The sequence below is a fragment of the Elephantulus edwardii genome, unplaced genomic scaffold, assembly GCF_000299155.1.
Source record: "Elephantulus edwardii isolate Elephantulus edwardi_28Jun2011 unplaced genomic scaffold, EleEdw1.0 scaffold00076, whole genome shotgun sequence".
Classification (NCBI taxonomy): Eukaryota; Metazoa; Chordata; class Mammalia; order Macroscelidea; family Macroscelididae; genus Elephantulus; species Elephantulus edwardii.
This window is the reverse complement of record NW_006399826.1, coordinates 1,969,817-1,983,675: the sequence shown is the minus strand read 5'-3', so window position 1 is coordinate 1,983,675 and position 13,859 is coordinate 1,969,817. Positions and strand designations below refer to the sequence as shown.

The following is a 13,859-nucleotide window of genomic DNA, read 5'->3' as shown; positions in this document are numbered from 1 at the left end:
TCATCTGCATATCGCAGATTGTTGATAGATCGTTCGCCAATCTTGACCCCACATTTCTCCTCATAGAGCCCAGCCTCCTGGATAATCTGTTCTGTATACAGGTTGAAAAGGTATGGAGACAGGACACATCCCTGGTGTACACCCTTCCTAATTTAGTTTGCTTTATTGGTTTTTATTCAATCACTCATATAAATTTTGTTTTATAACATTAAGTGAGATTAATGTTGTGATGTCACTGAAGTGACTAGCCCCTTTGTGTGTATGAATAAGCAAACAAGATGCATAGACTTTTAATAAGGGGAATGTACCAGTTTGTCCATTGAACCAAGCTTAAAGTAAGACTAGTGAGAGGCAAAAAATGAGAATCTCACTACAAACAAGAAAAAGAAAGTGCAGTATGTCCTTCTAGGCCAGAGGTTCCTGCATGAAATGGAGATTGTGGAATTTAATGAGAGCTGTTAACCCCTGAAGCCAGAGCTGAAGCCTTTGTCCAAGCTTGATTGAGGACTGAGGAGGCATTCAGTGCGGAAATATGCTACAATTGACAGAACAAAAGAATTCAAAACACAAACCAGCACATCTGAGATACTGCCCTCACTGAAGAATTGCATCCTGCTTCCACCCTGAATTTTAACCTGCTATCTTCCTTAATAAACCCCATAATATTGAATATGATTCCATAAGTTCTGTGTGGCCATGACAACATATTAGTAAACTCAGTAGTAGAGCAACAAGAACCCTCAGAGGGACAGTTTGTGTTGGAGTTAACAGGAGTATGGGAGCATATCTAGAATCAGTTTTGTGTTGTGGATGTTGTTGATGGGAACCGTTCCCTTTTGTGGGATTAATGGACATCAAACATGCCCATACCTACCCTATGCACACTGTTTTTACACCACAATATTTGACATAACTGTTTTCTAAACCAAATAATGGAAACAGTGCAAGTATTGCAGCATTATGTAAATATAAGAAGGTTAAACTCATAGAAGAGATAATTTCCAATAAATAGGTGCTTCATAATTACCTGATAAACAAAGTTAGATCATTAATTTATAAAGGTTCATACGGCTATGTTCTACTATTTTCTTTGCATGTTTATTTCTTCTTTAATCATCAATATATGTTGCTTGTCACATAGTAGTTGTCGTCTTAGCACTTAGTTCTTCAAAAGGTGCAAGTTTTTCTTCTTCCTATTAATCAGATGCATGTTTCTGTATTCACAAAAATATTTAAGGAATTATTCTCTTGACCCAACTCAAAGATATTTATAAGAATACAATTTCAGTTGCATATTGTCCTCACTGTTCTATCAAATGTTCTGTACTCTGCATCTTTGGAAGCAGGAGTGGCATCCACGTCCTCAACAGCACGCCTCTGGAAACACTGTGAACTTTGACAAATGGTGATGGTTGTGGAAGGGCTGCAGGCCTTTTCTTCATAGGGTTGCTGAGTCACGCGCAACTCGAAGGCAATCAACAACAACAACAACAACATACTCTATATCTAAAGTCCAATTTCTATTACTTAAAGAGAAAAAATTTGACTTGAATAGACACCAAGGAAATAGACCTTTATGAGTGATAACATATTAGTAGGGTGTATTTTAAGTATCAATCTGAATTAAAACATTTAACATTTATTTTATCCTTTTTTATTGTGCAACTATTGTCCCATACTTTTTGAAGGATGCTAGAATTTTGAGTGTGTGGACAGCCCAGATTGTAAAAGAAATTGATTTTCTTTTTGTATGTTTGCATATGAAATTCATATACATTGTGTTTCACACCTTCCTTTATTTACACTGTGTTTTTTACAATCGTTCCCATGTATTGTCTTTTATAAACTTGATCTCCATCTGTAGTGTTAGCGTAAGGTTGGCTTTTTTAAACCATTTCATTATTCTCCTCTTATCTCCAGCTACACTAACTAGAGGCACATACATGGTCTTACAAATCATCATGGCCCACAAATCAGTACCAGCTGAAGCAGCAAGATAAAGAGAGCACTCTCTACACTGGAGGATGTGTGAAAACACCCGTGCAAGAGTGGCACCTGACTGTGGTTAAGGTTTCTGCTGCATCCAGCTTGTCCCATTGTGCACCAGTTTCTATAAAACAAACAAACAATACACCAAAAAGCCCCCTAAACAGCCTGCATACCTACAGTCATGTGAGTTGTTTCCTTGAGGGATAAGAGTCGCTGGAGGACCTTCTAGCAAATCTTTGAACACACAGGCAATAGAGCAATTTATGTAACTAATTAGTAGGGTATATTCCAAGTATCAACCTGGGTCAAAATATTTAAAATTTGTTTTGTACTTCTTTGTTCTTTTGCAACTATTATTCAATACTTTTTGAAGAATGCTAGAATGTTCAGTGTTGGACAGCCCAGAAGAACTTTTAAAAAAATTTTTTATATTGATTTGCATACAAAATTCTTATGCGTTGTGCTTCACACTTTCCTTCATTCACAATTCACATTGTGCTTCATACAAACGTTCACATGCATAAGTAATCCCCATTGAATTATGCCCATCATTATCCCGTTTTCAGGTCTCTGTTGCATCTTTCCCATTTCCTTTACCATCCCCCGCTCCCCCCACCAAATTGTACAATCCTACAATTTCCCCTCACCCATCCTCACCCCTTTGCTCCCACACCTTCCCCTCTTGGGTCCCCATACACATTTTATTAGTAATCCTTCTATTTTCACAATAATGGTTTTATATAGTATTTGTCTTTATGAGACTGAGTTAATTCAGCATAATGCTCTCTAGTCTCTCCCAAGTTATGTAGTAATTTTCAAAATCCTTGCTTCTGAGCCCTATGTAGTATTCCATCATGTGAATGTACCATAATTTCTCAATCCGTTCAATTGTGGTTGGACATTTGGACTGTTTCCATGTTCTTTCAATTGTGACTAACGTGGCTAGAACACTGGTGTACAGATGTCTGTTTGTGTCTCAGTTCTAATTTCCTCAGGGTTTATTCTAGCAGCGAAGTAGCTGGGTTATATGGAATTTCTATGTTGAGCATTTTGAGGAAATACCAAACTGCCTTCCAGAGTGGTTGTACTGTTTTACAATCCCACTAACACTGTATGAGAATTCCTATCTTTCTGCATCCTCTTTAACATTTATTGTTTGATCTCCTGTTAAACTTTGCCACGGCTAATGTAGTGAGATGATATCTCATTGCAGTTTTGATTTGCATCTCTCTTCTTACCAGTGACTTTGTGCATTTCTTCATGTGTCTGTTGGCCATTTGAGTATCTTCCTCCTTGAAAAGTCTTCCCATATCTTTTGTCCATTCTGTAATTGGGTTATCAGTCTTTTTTCTTGTTAAGGCCCTGTAGGATTCTGTAAACTTTTGTTTTAAGACTCTTGCCTGAAATGGTATTGCCAAACATTTTTCCCAGTCAGCAAGTTTTCTTTTCACTGTTGGAGAAAGTTTTTGATGTGCACAATGATTTAATCTTTAGAAGGTTCCATTCATCAGTTTTAAACTCACTTGGTTATGGAGTTCTGGCTGTGTTTTCAGCCTCTTTATACCGTAGGCTAGGCATTCTGAACTTGGTACCACTTTGCCTCTTATGATCTTGATTGTTTTGACCTTTACCCCAGGTCCCTGATTCTTGATTCGATTTTTATTTATGGTGTGAGATGTGGATCCTGTTTTCAGTTTTCTTCAGGTCCAGTTTTGCCAGCACCATTTGAAGAAGTTGTCATTTCTCCATTTAATAGGTTTTATTTCCTTGTCAAGTATCAGCTGACCATAGGTAGATGATTAATTTCTGGGATCTAGGTTCTGTTGCCTTGGTCTGTGTGCTGCCATTGTACCAGTACCATGCTGTTTTGGTTATTATAGTTGTAGAGCAGCTTTTGAGATCAGGGAGTGCTATGCCTCCCACTTCATTCTTGTTTTTCAGAAGTTCTTTGCTTATTTGGGATCTCTTTCTTATCCATACAAACTTGACAATTTCCTTTTCTAATTCTTTGAAAAATGAATTTAGTATCTGTATGGGGATAGGATTAAACATGTAGCTTGCTTTTGGTTGAATTGCCGTTTTCACTATATTGAGTCTTCCTATCCATGTACAGGGGACATGTTTTCCTTTTATTTAGGTCTTTTATGGTTTCTCATAGAAGTGTTTTGTTATTTTTTTAAAAAGGTCTTTTGTTTTTCTAGTTAAGTTTATTCCTAAATATCTCAGTTTGTGGTTGTCTTTTGGAACAGCTGGGTGTACTTGGAAGGGTTAAGGTTTGGAAAAGGAGAGGAAGACCCTTGACCAGGTGGATTGACACAGTAGCTGCCACAATGAGTAATGTGTCAGTATGTGTGACGATGACACAGGGCAGGACAGAGTGCAGATCATAGGGTTGCTATGGGTTGTACTCGACTCAATGGCACTTAACAGTAATAATAACATTGTAAATGGTATTGCTTTCTCTTTTAACTTATCAGTGTTTTCTTTGTTACTGTAAAGGAATCCCACTGACTTCTGTATATTGATCTTGTATCCTGCCACTCTACTAAATTGGTCTACAAGCTCTCAGAGGCTTTTTTTGTTGTTGTTGTTGTTGAGTCCTTGGGGTTTTCTGTGTACAATATCATATCATCTGCATGTAGCAAAAGTTTAACCACCTCTTTGCTGATGTGGATGCTTTTTATTTTCTTCTCTTGTTGTATTGCCCTAGCAAGTATTTCTAATACAATATTGAATAAGAGTGGTGACAGTTGGTATCCTTAGCCTAGAAGAACTTAATGCTCCTGTGTTTTATAATCCATTGCGTTTCTAGCTAAAGTTCAATTAAAATTTTAAGCATTCATTTTGATTGGGGTTGAACAAGTAGACATTAAGCTCAGGACAAATGTTCTAGAGGTTTTACAGTGTTCTCTCCAAATGAGATCACACAGAGAAACTGACAACATCAAAAGTTGCAATTTCACTACTCAGCTTTACTTATTGAATGTCATTATTCAAGTAAACCATCCTTTTAAGAACTTCTTAAGGACTTTTCTTCTTTTAAAAAAATTGTCCTGGAACTTTTTTAAGTTTTTTTGAAGGTTGGAGGGACAATTTTAAGTCAGGAAATGGAATAATTTCCCCCTCCTTCTTCATAGTGGGAGAAATATTATCACAGAAAAGATGTAAAAATCTGTTAGGATGATCTCATCTCTTCATACCAAAGAAGATTTACATGTATTATCAAATATTTAGAGGACGTGAGACAGGGAAGTAGGTTTTGAGAGATGTGGGTATCTCAAACGATCATCCCATAAATTCCCCATATATAACACATAATGCCATGCAAAGTGCCACCTTTCAATCACACATGCAGAGAAAAAGATGAGAAAATGTTTGGTAGAAATATTTTCTATTACAAAGTGAGTTGTTGTGTAGTTTCTCTCTGTCACACACACATGCCTGCCTGAATACAAACATATGTGTATAAATTTTCAGAGGCAATCTATAAAAGAAATGTAATATGATTACTAATGATTCCAATAAAGTTGATTTAGAACTAAGTGCCTCTGGGATATATCATATAATTGAGTCAGGTCAAATATCTACCTGTTGTTGTTGTTGTTATGTGCCATCGAGTCACTTGCGACTCATAGTGACCCTATGTACAAGAGCTCTAAATGCTGTTCTATCCTGTACCAACCTAGCCATCTCAAATGCACTTATTCCCACCGCTCCAGTCACAGAATTGATCCATCTCATCGAAGGTCTTCCTCTCCTTCACCGCCGCTCCACTCTCCCAAACTTGATGTCCCTCTCCAAGGACCAGTTCTTCCTTGCAACATGCCCAAAATATGTCAGATGAAGCTTCAGAATCCTTGACTCCAGGGAACACTCTGGCTTCACCCTCTCCAGGACAAACCTGTTTGTTCTCCTAGCAGTCCATGGTATATTCAACTCTTGTCTCCAGCACCACAGCTCAAAGGCATCAATCCTCTTTCTGTCAACCCTATTCACTGTCCAACACTCTAATGCATAGCACATAATTGCAAAGACTATAGCCCAGATCAGGCGCACCTTAGTCTCCAGCCTGACATTGTTGCTCTTCAGTACTCTTGAGAGGTCCCTCACAGCCAACTTTCCCAATGCAATTTGTCTCCTGATTTCCTGGCTGCTGTTACCAAGGGTGTTGACTGTGGAGCCAAGTAAATTAAAACTGTTGACAATCTCTTCACTATCCATACTGATGCTGCCAATTGGCCCAGTGGTGAGAATCTTTGTTTTCTTGACGTTGAGCTTCAGTCCATATAGGAGGCTGCAGTCCTTGATCTTCTGCAGCAAGCGCTTCAGGTCCTCCTCAGTTTCAGCAAGCAGGGTTGTGTCATCTGCATAACGCAGGTTGTTGGTGATTCTTCTACTATTCCTGATCCCACATTCCTCTTCATATAGCTGAGCGTCTCGGATGATCTGTTCTGCATACAGATTGAAAAGGTATGGAGACAGAATACATCCCTGACAAATCCCGTTCTTGATTTTGAACCAGGTAGTGTCTCCTTGCTCTGTTTTGACAACTGCCTCTTGGTCCAAGTATAAGTTTTGTATTAGCACAATCAAATGTTCTGGGATTCCCATTCTTCTCAGAGTCAGCCACAGCTTGTTGTGATCCACACAGTCAAAAGCCTTTGCATAGTCAAGGAAGCACAGATAGACATTCTTCTTTGCTTTCTGCTAAGATCCATCTGACATTAGCTATAATACTATCTACCTAGAAATATCTATTTAGAAGAGATTCTTGGGCATGTACTTTATTAACACTGGTTGAAATGGCAGTTGGCATGGAGGAATTTGATGAAACATCTCTTCAAGTCTGCTGCTTACCTAGTTTTAAAAAAAATTTAGCGTAATTCTTCTGTATCAGCTGAGCATTCTTCTCAAATCCTGGCTGTTCATGAATTATTAGTCAGCTCCATTGGACTATCCAGTGGACTATATTTGAATGGAGTTCTGTGAGAGAAAATAGAAAATAGCAGGAACTAAAATTCATCGTAGTTGAGGGTTTTTGTGTGCTTTTGGTGAAAGTATTCACAGAAAACTCTTACTCAGTTTTATAGACATAATCATCAGTAACGTGGGTTACATTTTTCACATTGTGTCAACATTCTTATTATTTCTAGTTATGTTCTAAGTATTTATTCCATTTGCTTAATCTCCCTGCTCTATTACCTGTACACTTTAAAATAACTATTGATCCTTCAGCCTTACATAGATCATTTTTTACCTTTAATGAAACACTAAAAGGTGGCAGTATTTTTGCTTGTGCTTAAATCTTGTTTGTTGTTGTTGTTGTTATGTGTCGTCGAGTCATAGTGACCCTATGTACAAAAGCCTTAAACTCTGCTCTATCCTGTGCCAACCTCACTGTCTCCAACACATCCATCTCAATTACCCCGTCACTTAATTAAGGCAACTTCGGGGAATAGTTTCCATGAAAAGCTTAAAGAACAATTCAAGGCCATGGTCTCAAGGACTATTTCAGCCCGGGAGACCTTGTAAATGTAGTTTCATTATGAAGTTCAAGTTCTATTCCACATTTTTCTGCTTCCTATCAGAATTTGCCTATTGTGTTTTTGATCAGAACACTCACTAGTAGTCAGGCACCATCTAGTCCTTCTTGTCTCAAGGTGGAGGAGAAGGTGGCTCCTAGAAACAATTAGCCCTATAATAGAGTTTCTTACCTGATTCATGAGGGTTTTTAATTATTATTATTATTATTATCATCATCATCATCATCATTATTAGTGTGTGTGCTTACTGTCAAATCAGATCTGACTGGTACAGGAGGAGATTGTCCCTCCTTCTCCAGCAGAGCATCTGGTGGATTTGAACCATGCACCTATAGGATTGCAGTGCAGTTTCTTGCCACTAGGCCACCAGCTCGACTGATACATGAGTTTTCCTTTAATTCCAGATGGAGAAAGTTATAGCTTACATGACCACTAATAAGCTTTGAATACCTTAGACACCATACTGGGTAGAAGAACATAGGCTTTTGGAATTATATTATGCCAGTTGATAGGATAGTCCCACAAGACCGTGAACCTGAGTCACAAACCAAGAGAAGTAATAATGTGAGATGATTGGTCATATCTAATTAGTATCAGGAACTCTAGATATACCCCTATTTTACTCCTGGTAATTTGTTATTGTGGAAAAAACAATACACAGCCAAGCATTTGCCCATTCCCCCCTTTTCATTATATGCAGTTTATTGGCAATGGTTGCATTGGTCCCTCTGGGCAAACTTTACCATGTTAGGTACCACCTTTCTAATTCTATGAAAAAAGTGGCTTCTATCTAAGGAATATTCACCATCTACTCCTCCTACTTCAACTTAACAATATTTGTTTCTGTGTCTTATTCACACCACTTCCATAAAAGTAATAACACACACTATTTCTCTTTGTGGTTGATTTCTTTCACTTAACATAATGGCTTCTAAATTAAACTACGATCATGTTTCTTTACTTCCAAGTAATATTCCATTGTAATTATATACTACATTTTATCTATCATTCGCCTATGTATGAATATAAGCACTTAGGATTTCTCCATCTTTTTGCTATTATGAATAATCTTGTAAGAAACATAGTGGTGTTTGGGGTTTTTTTGTTTGTTTGTTTGTTTTTTTCTTTGCTTGGGTCTGTCCATGTAAATTCTCCTTTATCCTTACTGTATATACCGAGAAGTAGAATCAATGAGTTATGGCAGTTTTACTTCTAGGTTTTTTTTGAACTATTAAACTGATTTTTATAATGTTTGTACCATTTTGCATTCCTACCAGCAGTGGTTGAGGATTCCAATTTCTTGACATGCTGACAGTATTTTTTCTTTTTTAGCTTAGTTAGCCTAGTTAGCCTAGTGTGAGAGAAATGGTTCCTCGATGCACTTTTTTACATATATTTAAAATTTTCTGGGTTCTCCATTACCTATTTTGTTTTCTGTTGCTTGTACATTTGAAGAAATAGCATATTTGGTGTGAGACAGCCAACCCTAACCTCCACTAACTCCACAATGGGAAAGAGTTCCCATTCACAACATCCACAAAGCAAAACTGGTACCTGTGAGGTAAAATATGCCCTATGCTCTCCACATCCACTGCTGATGACTCTGACGTCAACTGTCCCTTCCATTACTCTTGCTGCTCTACTGCTTTGTCCACTGATTGGTTGCAATGGCTATACAGAACTCAGAGACCATTTTCATGGTTTCTTAGAGAAGTTAACAAGTTGGAAACAAGATACAGTTCTTCAATCAGGACAGCTTCTCAGGCATTTTTGCTATCCCTTTAACTTTTAGTCTTTAGACTTTAGATTTTTCCCCATAGAATGAGAGTAAGTTTTCTCATTCTGAGGAGAAGTTTGTTAATTTTTTTATAAGATTGTGTTGTAGCTGGGAACCATGTTGTTTCTGCATCATAACTTTTTTTCTCTCTTCAGTTTACCTATTTATTTATTTTGCTGGTTTATTTACAAAGTTCAAATACATTGTGTTTCACACTGGATCTTTCCCATTTCCTTCATCCTACCCACCCATCAAATTGTGTGACCTTATGATTAGTGGTCCCTCATCCTTACCCCTCTGCTTCCCCCCACCCCTTGAATTTTTATACTCATTCTGCAATAATGGTTTGAAACAATATTTATCCTTGTGTGACTGAGTTAATAATGCTCTCCAGTGCCTCCCAAGTCAGGTAGTCATTTACAAAATTATTGCCTCTGTGTGCTGCGTAATATTCCATTGTGTGAATGTACCATGATTCGTCAGTCCATTCAAATGTAGTTGGACATCCAGATCCTTTCCATATTCTTGCAATGGTGAATAGTGATGCTGCGAACATTGCTGTGGAAGTCTCTGTCTGTACCTTAGTTCTCATTTTCTCCGGGTATATTCCAAGCAGTGGAATAGCTGGGTTGTATGGAATTTCAAGGTTCAGCTTTTGGAGGAAATGCCAAACTGCCTTCCAGAGTGTTTATAATGTTTTATAATCCCACCAACAGTGTGTCAGTGTTCCTTCCTCTCCACATCCTCTCCAACATTTATTACTTGCTTTACTGTTAAACTTTGCCATTTTTACTAGAGTGAGATGGTACTCTCTTTGTGGCTTTGATTTGCATCTCTCTTATTGCCGGTAATTTGGGCATTTTTTTCATGTGTCTGTTGGTCATTCATATATCTTCCTGTGTGAAAATTCTTTCCATGACTTTTGCCCATTTTGTAATTGGGTTATCAGTCTTTTTCTTGTGGAGGTCCAGGAGTATTCTGTAAACTTGTGTTATGAGACTCTTGTGAGATGGTATTGCCAAATGTTTGTTCCCACTTGGGAGGTTTTCTTTTCACCTTGTTGGAAAAAGTTTTTGATGTGCACAGGGATTTAATCTTTAGAAGGTCCCATTCATCAATTTTATCCTCTTCAGATTGTGCATTTCTGGTTATATCTGGCAGTTTCTTTATACTGTAGACTTGGCTTTTTAAGCTTGATCCCAGTTTGTCTCTCAAGAACTTTATAGTTTGGGGTTTGCTCCCAAATCTCTGATCCACCTTGAGTTTATTTTTTTGTATGGTGTGAGATGTGGATCCTGTTTCAGCTTTTTGAAGGTAGCAGTCCAGTTTTGCCAGCACCATTTGTTGAAGTGGTTGTCATTTCCCCATTTGATAGGTTTTATTTCCTTGCCAAATGCTGGATCTCTTTCTGGGTTCACAATTCTGTTCCATCGCTCTATGTGCCTATCATTCTACCAGTACCCTGCTCTTTTGGTTACTACCACTGTGTAGTAGCTTTTGAGATCAAGGAGTGCTATCCCTCTCACTTCATGCATCATAACCTTTTAAAAAACATTCTAAATTATTACAAAATCGATTTTTCAGATAGTCAGATAAAAAGACTTTTTATCAGATAAACAAGTGAACATATTATCTTTTGGGGTAAAAATATATTAGCAACATTTGAATTTGTGTGTGCATGAGAAAAGAGGGAGAATGAGACTTTGTATTGCATATAAATTTTCTTAATAATTAATATAAAACATTGTGATATTCAATGCTTTGAAAATGCTCTGCTTGTTTTTCTCCCACAGTTTATTTTATAGTCCAAGCTAGTTTTTAAAAAGTCTGGACAACATCCTATATGAAAGTTATTTTATTAATAAAAGTTTCATATTTCACAGTCTAGTACATTTATATTTCAAATATCTTTATATAGAATGTTCATAGCAGTTTCTAATTGAAGACTTATTCCTTCTCTTGGAACAAGCTTAGAGCTTCTTTTCCTGAGAATCAGTTGGTTAAGCTAAGATATATTGAAATCAGGAAAAATATACTTGAATTCTTTTTTTTTAGATCTTGGTGTGTAGATTTTCCTCAGCATTGTGTTCCACCTACACAGCAGATAAACACTAGTGGAACTTATTACCACTAATAAAATTGGTATCTAATGATACTAGATTATACATATGGTATATATTTTCCCTCCTTTCTGCTAACTTAACATATCCCAGTGTTTGAAAAAGGCCATGCATGAGCCTGAGAAAATGTCTGTGGCATTTAGGTCTCATTTACAACTCATTTATTCCTCCTGCTTAGCTCTTACTTCCTGTGCAAATGTTCATGGTTTGGGGGAACACAGAAGCCTGTGTCAGACTTTGCATCGAGTCAGCATCTACTTTTATTACCATTTAGAGGTATTTAGCAATCTGTCAATTCTGTGTCAGGAATTGTTTGCTCTGAAGACAGAAATACTCTGGTTTTTGAGACATTTATATTTACAAAATCATGTGGCTAAAGGATTTCTAACTTGATTCTAGATCTTGGTTCTCAGAATAGCAGCTCTGTGTAGGACACTGGCAAAGCTTGCTCTGCCAGTCATTGAGAGCTCTTGTGGACATAAATTATGGAAAAAGTGACATGAAATAAAGGATATGGCCAGAATGCATTTCCATGTGTGTCATTTTGTGTGGAAGGGATGATTCACTGCAGAAAATATATACTTGACTCCTGTTAAAATGTATCTTTTATTACCACTTCAAAGAATTGGAAAGGCAATAGTGAAGACAAGACTCCTTGGGCAGAATCCAAAGTTCACTGCTTCTTCGTGGGGCCAAATTTAAAGCCTCCCTGTAAAATTGAGAAATAAAGATTCAGTGCTAGCAGTAAGTTTTCAAAAAAGTAATATTGACAATTTTTAGTAGTAAAGACAATTCTCTAGAGTGTCTATACATTTTTCTTTTCTGTAAAAGAAAGGCAGAAACAGATATCCATCCAGATGTGGTTGATTTCTCCTCCCCATTACATTATCAGCCATTAAGAAAGATACAATCGAGTTGGATAGATATTTCTTGAAATGATGCATGGTATGCAGTGCATGCTTTCATTACGCTTTCTGCCATTATGAAATAATGTGTCCTATTTGGAAAGACAATGCTGATTTCTGTTTAACCGTGTTCAGCCGACTCATGTAACTGGTATTTTGTGCATCATTTCAGATTTCAGAGAGCTATGCCTTCCTACCAAGAGAAGCGGTGACACGGTTTCTAATGAGCTGCTCTGAGTGCCAGAAAAGAATGCATTTAAACCCAGATGGAACCGATCACAAAGGTAGCTGCAGTGTCAAATAGTGAGATTTAAAGTCATTTTATTCGTAATACCAATTTATATCCCATCTTTTTATAAAAAATGGGGCAGGTTGAAACAGTTCAACAAGGCAGATCATCTCATTTATTCGAGTGGGTGTCAGTGAATTTTGAATATCTGTTTACAAAGTGATTCAAGTCTCTTCTCAGAAGTTGTAACTGTGTCAAGTAACTTTTTCCCTATGATAGTGTTTCTGTTCTCATTTACTGTATATATTTCATAGCACTTTAGATTTAGATTTAGTCTACAAGGAAATTTGTTTTCTATTAATGCTTTATTGTTTTAGTTGCCTTCAAGTTAATTGTGACCTTTGAACAACAAAAATATTCCTTTAAATACACCAACTTAAAAAAAAATCCCAATTTTTTATTTCTTAAAGTAATGAATAATAATGAGTGTATTCACTGAAAATATTTAGTTAACAATTATATTGATTTGGACTTGTTGTTACGGGTCCTTAAATCAAAGCTGATTCATTAGCTGCTCCTCCTGCAGGTCAGCTTTTATAAGGTTACCTAGATTATTTTCCTAATCTGTTCATTCTTCTCTGAGATTATATTAATTTCTGAGATGCATTTAGTTTAATCCATTTCCATGTGTCATAAGAAGAGAAAACTGGCAAAATAAAGTAAGCTACAACAGCAAATTACCTTTTGCACTCAGGATGTATGTACAGAATGTGATTCAACCACAAATTAGAGAAGGAAAATGAATGGTCTTTGATCACTTCACTATCTCTATCAAGGTTACACAAGATATTGGAAAGCTCTCTACTACTTAGAGATAATTTTTCATCAAGAATGCTTATTTGTCTCAATGTCCCTTTGTAGAACCTTACCAATTTTGTTTGGGAGTGTGTGTGAGTGTTTGGGGGTTTTTTTCTATTACAATCTATTAATAAATGCTCTCTAGGACTTGAGCACTTGCTATCTATAACATTATTTCTATTTGGACCAATTGCATCAATCTGATCTTACAAGGAGAATATTGTATTCTTTTATTACCCATTAACAATGTTTCATTGCAGATAATGGAAAGCCCCCTACTTTGGTGACCAGCATGATTGACTACAACATGCCGATTACCATGGCCTATATGAAGCATATGAAATTGCAGCTGCTAAACTCACAGCAAGATGAGGTAACATGAAAACCACTACATTTGTGCCTGTATGAATCAGAATGATGTTAGATAACCATGAAGAC

At 36.9% G+C, this 13,859-nt stretch overlaps 1 protein-coding gene across 4 annotated transcripts in view; it reads left to right on the top strand.

Moving 5' to 3' along the window:
• NOL4 (nucleolar protein 4) overlaps positions 1 to 13,859 on the top strand; it is a 396,517-nt gene that overhangs the window by 105,089 nt on the left and 277,569 nt on the right. For all 4 annotated transcript variants that reach the window (XM_006889163.1, XM_006889165.1, XM_006889164.1 and 1 more), the window contains exons 3-4: positions 12,507 to 12,618; positions 13,682 to 13,794. In XM_006889163.1, the coding sequence (XP_006889225.1) occupies positions 12,507 to 12,618; positions 13,682 to 13,794 (225 nt within the window). The remainder of the gene's footprint in view (positions 1 to 12,506; positions 12,619 to 13,681; positions 13,795 to 13,859) is intronic.